We start from the raw sequence: 8,481 nt of genomic DNA on the forward strand, positions 1-8,481 counted from the left end.
TGCTTTTTATTATTTAAAAATTTTTTATTTTATTTCTTTGGCTACACCGTGAGGCATGCACGATCATAACCACTGGTGCACCAGGAGTTCCATTATGCTCACTTCTGCTGAGGGAATCTCGGAGAAGCTATGTGTGCAAAAAGCTTAGAATCACCCCCTTTGGATATGCAAGACGGCAACTTTGTCCACCAGCTCTCATACCCCATCACGAGGGGTACCCTCAGAGGCTTTTATTCTTACAGCCCTAGTATCTGTCTGTGTGCCAAAGAAAGCCTCCAGCAGAAAAGAAATGCCCATACCTGGGCTTGCTTCGTTCTTTCTGGCTCTTTCTCGGTCTGTTCTGGAGGAAATGGTCTCTTCGTTTTGTTCCACGGTGGTCACTGTCACTGCAGAAGCAGCAGAGGGCGCCACTCAGAGGGTTTCCTGCTCCTGGAAGTTGAGATGGTGTTTCTTACAGTGCACTTGCGGTTAGTTATATGACTGCTTTGAAGCATTCCTTGCCTTGGCTGGAATCCCAATCCCATTTTTATGTATTTATTTATTTTTGTGTGTGTAGGGGGGTCGGAGCTCTGGAAACATCACCTGAGTGGATGGAAATATTCTGGGGACTAGTTATTTTAATAAGTTTCAAGGTAGTAAACTTTAAACTTCCTGATCCCTGGGTCAGGAAAACCCCTGGAAAAGGGGAATGGCAACCTACTCCAGTATTCTTGCCTGGAGAATCCCATGGACAGGAGCCTAGCAGCCTATAGTCCATGGGTCGCAAAGAGTTAGACACAACTGAGCGACTATCACTTCCACTTTCAAAGGTAGTAAAGGGAACCCACTGCCTTATCCTAACTGGTATATACATAATACTGCTCTCAATACTTTTACATATTAGTCCTGATGACCTGAAATGTGCTCAGGACTTGGATTATATCTTATTCTATTTTTGTATCATTAATTTCTGAAGACGCAAGAAAATTCTCCCTTACTATTTGCCATTTAAAATTTACTTAGTATTGAAACACTGAGATTGTCATTGGTTGTTGAATTTCTTAGCTCAGAGTTGACCTGAGGTGATGATAACCCCTCTGAAATCAGGGACTTTGTTTTCCCTAGGGCTTATGACAGTAGCTTAAATATTTCCTGAGTATCTTTTCAGTAAATATTGATTGATGGGTACTGTGACCTGGAGATGTCAGCTAACCTCCAAGTCAAGGTCTGCCTCCATTCAGAGTCAATTTAATAATGCCTTTTGGGGAAAAGATACTAATAAATATTTCACTGAAGGTATATCTTTATTGTTCTTACAATTTTTAATTCTGAAAGATTTTTTAAAGCGGCAGTTGAGTTGTTTCTTCAAAACTTTGGGGTCATAGACACTTTTGAAAATGTGGTATATACTCTGGAACCTTTCCTTTGTAAAAATATATATTCACAAGACTTTGCCTGCAATTCCTGAAGCTCAGCTGCAAACCTTCTAGGGAAGTCTATGGACCTTATGTTTTCTCCTCTACCGCCCCCTACTGGCATTTCCTCACTATGGCTGACTGGAAAAGGCTTCTAGGTGGCACTGAGAAATATTTTTGTTTTCTTCTCCAGGGCTGATTGACTATAATTTTCATTGCTTCCGGAAGGCCATCCATGAAGTTTTTGAGGTGAGAATGAAAGTGGTGAAATCGCGAAAGGTTCAGAATCGGCTGCAGAAGAAAAAAGGAGCCACCCCCAACGGGACGCCTAGGGTGCTGCTGTAGGTGAGGTTTCAGGAACATCTTTTGAAATCAGACGTTTCAATGAAGCTGCTGCTATGTGTTGCACTAAAGGAAGAGGAGGAAGGAGATTGGGACGCAAGACATACGTTTGTTGTAAAAAACTCAAGGAAGAGGAAGGAGGAGATTGGGACACAAGACATACGTTTGTTGTAAAAAACTCAAGGAAGAGGAAGGAGGAGATTGGGACATATGACATGTTTGTGGTAAAAAAAAAAAAAATCCTGCCACCCTTTCTTTTAATCTTCTCTTTTTTAAATAAAGTAAGCACTTTGAAGCAAAAACTTGTATATTAACAATGAAGTGAAATCTACTGTAACTTCATTACACAAATGTAAACTTTTATGGTCTGTAGTCAGAAAAAATCCTGTGTGCGTACTGCCAGGAACTGTATATATTTTGCACTTTTTCATGTTTTCTTTTTCTCATGAAACTAAACTTTGATAAAACAACTTTTCTAAGCTTTGTTCTGTCCTTGGTGTCTAGGACATGCATACTGAGTCCGTATCTATGGGGCAAACGGAAATTAATCAAAAAGTGATGGATTAGCAATGACTTTTTTTAAGCATGGGAATCTTTGCTACCAATTGTTGAGAAAAATCATTTTTCCATGGAGGAACAGCAAGCTCCAGGAGCAATAAGACCTGTCCCCTATTTATAACGAATATAAATAGAAGTTTTATAGAATAATATTAGCACCAAACTTACCTAAACATTTCTATAGCTGTGAGAGTACTTCCCTACCTGACAGTTTTTATAAAACTCTTTACCTCAACAGACATCTCTAAAATCATTTTATACAGAGGTTATTTCTTTCTGCTGTGTGATTGTTGTCCTTTGGGACCATATTTCCAAAATGGTGCCGATCACTGGAGAGAAATTGGAATGTCGCTGAATTGCAGGGTTTCTGAAGGCTTTTCTGTACCTGCCACCCAGGCTAAAGTAATATCAGAAGCTACATGGTTTCCCAAATGGAGGTGACTGGCAACTGCAGATTTAAAAATATATCCTATACAATTTTTCACCTCTGGAATGGGCCTCTTGCCATGCAAGAATCCAAATGTTTATTTAGGACCAGTTTCTTTTTTTTTTTTTCTTTCACATTGCTCCACAACCACAGGCAATATTTCAGTTCTCTGCCACAGAACTGAATCCTGGTAGGCACATTGTCACCTCTGAGTCTGCTCAGCTGTGACAGTGTGCCTCATGGACTCTGCTTGTCCCCCCTTACAACTGAACTAGGGCTCAGCTCACCAGCAGCATGCTCTGCATGGCTAAAAAAGCCGTCCTGAAAACTGCTAAAGGGCAGTAGGCGAGGGTGACCAGAGGAGGCATATAGTTAGCTGTGTGTCTGTTTCTATGAAATTCTTCCTCTTATGTTTACTTTAGACCAACAGCAAGTGAAGAGATTCAAATCTACCCCCATCCCAAACCATTCCAACTAGATAATTCTAGGTCTATCCCAAGGCTCAGTGCCCTAAAGCATGTTGGCGGGTATTAGAAAATATTCATATGCATATATTTTTAGCAGAGCCTCGTAGGAATAGCAATGCTGAGCCTAGAAAAAATGGATAGTTCCTAAAGCAACTTTTCTGTGAGACTGTCCGTGGCTTCTTTCTATCCTCTCCTTGTCCATTCTTCCCAAGTCCTATTCCTTTGAGGCTGGAAACTGCAATTTAAGGTGGTAGCTGATTTAAAGTTTGCGCCCTCCCAAGGATCTGTGCATTTTGGAAGGAAATTTGTAAAAATCATGAAGGTGCCCTAACTCCCTTCCTCATGATTCCTGCTCAGAAGCACTGTGTAGGATCCCAGGGCTCCAGGGAAGTCTTTTTCCTACTTTCAAAACCTATAACCTGTTGGACCTTTGCCAGCATGGTACCTGGAGGCTATTCTTACAAATCTAATTCTTTAATATTTTTTACACAGTGTTTCTTTCTGAATACGCAAATACAGAATCACTTTTCTAAAACAACTTTATCCTCAAGATAGAGACATTTGCCTAACTGGTAAATCACACATTACTTAGGTATATATATTATTGTAGCTAGGTGGAGCTTCCATTTTTAAGCTGGGTATATGATGGATTTTGTTAAAATGTGCCTTAAATGCCTACTACTTCAAGAGCAAATGATTCTTTGAGGGAAAGGCAAAGTTAATGCTATGGCATCAGACCCAAGTTCATGGTAGTAAGTGCACTCTTTGATTAATGACACTGATATATAGACTACTGCCTCAAAGCCGTCAGCATGACGATGACCTCTTAGTTAAAGAAAATGTAGGAGTTACGTCTAAGCGTTCAATTTCTGAAGTCTGTGCTATTGGAATCACAAAATCTCTTCAATTCCTTTTTCACTTGTTTTTGATATGGGACTTAGCTTTCTTGTGTGTGATCACTTTCACATCTCAAATCCACTGCTATAAATACATATAAGTATACAAAATAATGTGTAAATATGAAGCTCAAATACATGGCTACGGTGACTGCTCTGGAATATTTCTGCTCATTTTCAAAGGTTGAGAACTTGACCTAGAGGTTTTCCGGGCAATTAGAACTTATATGTGGGGGTGAGACTCTGAATTATCATCTTTGTTTAGTTTCAGTAATATAGATTAGCATATATGGCCAGAGTGGCATATTTCTTTTTTTTTTTTTCAGAGTGGTGTATTTCTGATGGAATAGACGTTAAAAACTGGTTGATAGTCACAGACGGTACTATTTTGTGAATATAATATATTTTGGACCCTTAAATATAAAATGAATAAAAAAACAGCAATATTGTTATGTACGGGTTATATGCGAACTCTGTTTAAAATATATTCAAGAAAAACAGCTGAATTGTCTTGATTATTAAAGTATGGTATGCATTCAATTCATGCAGACTGGATGTAATTTGTAATCAAGTATAATATTCACTGGGCTTCCCTGGTGGCTCAGTGGTAAAGAATCTGCCTGCCAACACAGGAGACTCGGGTTTGATCCTTGGGTCGGGAAGATCCCCTGGAGAAGGAAATGGCAATCCACTCCAGTATTCTTTCCTGGGAAATCCCATGGACAGAGGAGCCTGGCTGGCTACAGTCCATAACATTAGAAGAGTCAGACATGACTTAGTGACTAAATAACAACAATAATACTCAGTATTATGTTTTACTTGAGCAGTATGTTATTTATAACCATTGTTAAACCATTGCTTTCAAGAATATTAGCTGCCAGTTTAAAAGCATGTGTCATGTGCTCATGATTTGGTAAGGATCTCATTTTATTTCAGGCATATTCATAACTAATCTTTCTGGGATCAGAATGGCCTCTTTCCTGAAAAGGAAGCATGTCTTTCATGTTTGTGAGGTTGTGTATACTGTGCATGCGTATCACTGCTTCATCAGACCTGTTGGTTTCTTTAGATAAATGTGTTTGTCCTAATTAACCAGCTCTCATGTTAGGGAAATGAGGATAAATTTCTCTTTTTAAGTTGGATTTACATTTTTTTTTTAACTCATCTCTCCATGGGGCTGCCCAGGTGGCTCAGATGGTAAAGTGTTTGCCTGCAATGCAGGAGACTTAGGTATAGGTTTGATCCCTGGGTCGGGAAGATCCCCTGGAGAAGGAAATGGCAACCCACTCCAGTACTCTGGCCTGGAAAATTCCATGGACGGAGGAGCCTGGTAGGCTCCAGTCCATGGGGTCGCAAAGAGCTGGACATGACTGAGTGACTTCACTTTTATCTCTCCATACTTTGGCTACAGAACTTAATTCAGTAAACGTAAAGATTTTGATCCTTGCTGCTCTGGCCCTAATCCCCAGCCATCTAAAAATTATTTACCTAACAGTGTACCTTTTGATTCTTAGTAAGATTCCACTGTATAATGACTTTACAAGTCCACTCAGAGTTCCCCGAATAGGCTAGCATAAGATGTTATATATGAAATCCTGTTTCTGATTGGAAAATCTAATCTGAAATAACTACTTCCAAGATTTTTAATCAGTCCTAGGATTTCTTTGGAAGGAATGATGCTAAAGCTGAAACTCCAGTACTTTGGCCACCTCATGTGAAGAGTTGACTCATTGGAAAAGACTGATGCTGGGAGGGATTGGGGGCAGGAGGAGAAGGGGATGACAGAGGATGAGATGGCTGGATGGCATCACTGACTCGATGGACGTGAATCTGAGTGAACTCTGGGAGTTGGTGATGGACAGGGAGGCCTGGCGTGCTGCGATTCATGGGGTCACAAAGAGTTGGACACGACTGAGCAACTGAACTGAACTGATATTGAGTAGAGGGGAAAGAAAATGTTGTCTTTAACAACATTATGAAATACGAATAGATAATGAGTGCACACAATATGCCGTGCACTCATCAGAAAATATCAGAAAATGTAAATACTTTTTATAGCCATTCGATTTTTTTTTTTCTTTTTTTGCAGTGGGGGGAGCTGTGTGCAAGGCTTGTGGGATCCCTGACCAGGGATTGAACCTGGGCCACGTTAATAAAAGCACTACGTCTAACTACTGGACCACCAGGGAATCCACAAGCCTTTTGATTTTTTAAGAAGCAATAGTATATCAAGCTTTAAGAAAATCAAGAGAGAATAAGCCTTTGATCTTAGTTGTATTCAATCTTTACCTTGATTTTGTAGTATATGTTATAACAACTTAAAACACTGATCTGGATGAAAATTCTAAAAGATACATTTCAACCCTAATCCTTCAGACCTATATTTAAAATTGCCAGTAACATAAGCTTTGTTGGACTCTTCTATAAGAGGAACCTCAAATCTAACATGTCCAAAATGAACTGGCTTGTTTCTTTACTAAATCTTGTCTCCCTGTGATGATGTGACCATTCTCCTCCCTTCCCTGCCAGATACTTGGGTCTCTCTCTCTCTCTTTTTTTTTTTTTTTCCACAAAAAGCTTTATTGTTTCCATTTGGTCTGAGGCTTGGGAGATTGCTCCAGGTTGGTTAGAAAGCTGCCAAATAGCTGCAGGAAGAACCCCTAACACCAGAGGGCCTCCTCAAAGGCAGATGGACTCGAGGCTCCTAGTTCTGCTTGGAGGGTGAGTCTTTCCAAGAGATGCTCATCAGCCCAGCCTGGGGACCAGTCTGGGGAGATCAGTAACACGGTTGCCATCTTCTTGATGCATTTCACCTGCTTATCTGGGAATAGGGGCAGAACCCAGGGCATGCAGACCCAAAAGCACTTGAGGTAGTTTCTTTTCCATGAGAATGGCAGCTATCTAGGCTCCTGGGTTTTACCCGCCCTCATCCTGGGGAGGCTTTTGCACCTCCCGGAAGAGGGTCCAGCCATTGTACCAGTTTTGCCTTTTAAGAGGTACTTGGTGCCTCTTCTTGAACAGTTTGTGGAAAAATGACCCTTGCCCACCAGAGCTGCATTGTCAGCATTCAAAATAGAAGCCCAGAGAGAGGGAGGTGTGGGAGGCCCACAAAGGCACGTTGACCATGTTCTCCATCTTGGTATAACAGCTCTGATGAATCTGGGAGCTCACAGCTAATTGGTAATAAAGAACTAAGCTCAGAAAATGGTGTTGGCAGGCCCTGGAGGCCCATGGTAACTGGCTGATTCCAAAGGTTGTGACTGGAAAAGAGGTTGGAGGCTGGAGCAAAGGGCATCCCTGGGTCTGTTCTGTCCAAATATTATTGAAGAGAGATCTGAGGGACCACCAAGCACACTGCTGGAACCTCATTCTTGACTCTTGCCTCCGACTCACCTCCAGGCAATCCCCCAGTCCCTTCAGCTCAGCCTTACACAGGTCTCCCAAATCTCTCCTCTCCATCTCCCTCCACTACCCTGGTCGAGACCACCTTCTCCTCATACTTAAATCTCAGCGCCCTCTCCCACTGTCCCTCTGCCTCAGCCATCCATCCATTCCATTCTCCACACCAGACCTGGACTGACCACCTAACCACACTTCTGACCACATCACCGCTTGCTTATTAACACCCTTTGTAGATTTCTACTACAAATAGCAGTCAAACTCCTCAATGACATTTGCAAGACCCTGTCTGCCCAGTCCAGACCCCTTCTCCAGCCTTGGTTCCTTCTCCCTCAGCAGAGCTGCTCTGGTGGCTCATTCCTTTATCAGTCATTTTCTGAGATATAATTTTCTTTCATTCAATGATAATTGATAGGATATCTATTATATGCCAGACCTTGTGCTTAGTAAAATAGCTCAAAGACAGACACTGATGATGCAAGGATTTTGATATCTGAAAATAATAGAAAATAAGCCACTTTTAGGCCCTGCAGATGTCAGTATTTGCAACCACAGTTGTATTGAATCTTACATTCTCCAGCAAAGACCATAGAGGGCCATAAACAGCATCTGAGAAGTTGAGTTCTTCTAAGAGCAGACCAATAGCGATACTTAATATATTATTAACATAATATATCATTAATCTGCTGTAACTATTATGTTGGCCAAAAACTTCATTCAGGTTCCTGAACAAACTAGCCAACCCAGTAAATATAATAGAATGTGAAAGTAAAAATGTTTACTAAAGTAGTACCTTCCCTTGTAATTGAGAAAAGAGGTACATTATCTTAAAACTGTGTTATGTTACTTTAATGTTCACACTTTTCTAACTTAATCCACATGGAAAGTCAATATGATTTCTGAATTAGATTTAATAAAGTTTATCTTACAGATAAACTTAAATTTTTTACTTTAATAATTTTTTTAATTTATTAAAACAAAACTTTTATTTTAATAAA

General features: G+C 40.5%; 1 protein-coding gene across 1 annotated transcript in view; it reads left to right on the forward strand.

Annotated features, from left to right (window-relative positions):
• Nucleotides 1-4,624, forward strand: part of RRAGD (Ras related GTP binding D) — a 37,983-nt gene extending 33,359 nt beyond the window's left edge. Inside the window, exon 7 of the mRNA XM_018053149.1 lies at nucleotides 1,588-4,624. Coding sequence (XP_017908638.1) covers nucleotides 1,588-1,739 — 152 coding nt within the window. The 3' untranslated portion in view covers nucleotides 1,740-4,624. The remainder of the gene's footprint in view (nucleotides 1-1,587) is intronic.

This window comes from Capra hircus, chromosome 9 (assembly GCF_001704415.2).
Source record: "Capra hircus breed San Clemente chromosome 9, ASM170441v1, whole genome shotgun sequence".
Taxonomy (NCBI): Eukaryota; Metazoa; Chordata; class Mammalia; order Artiodactyla; family Bovidae; genus Capra; species Capra hircus.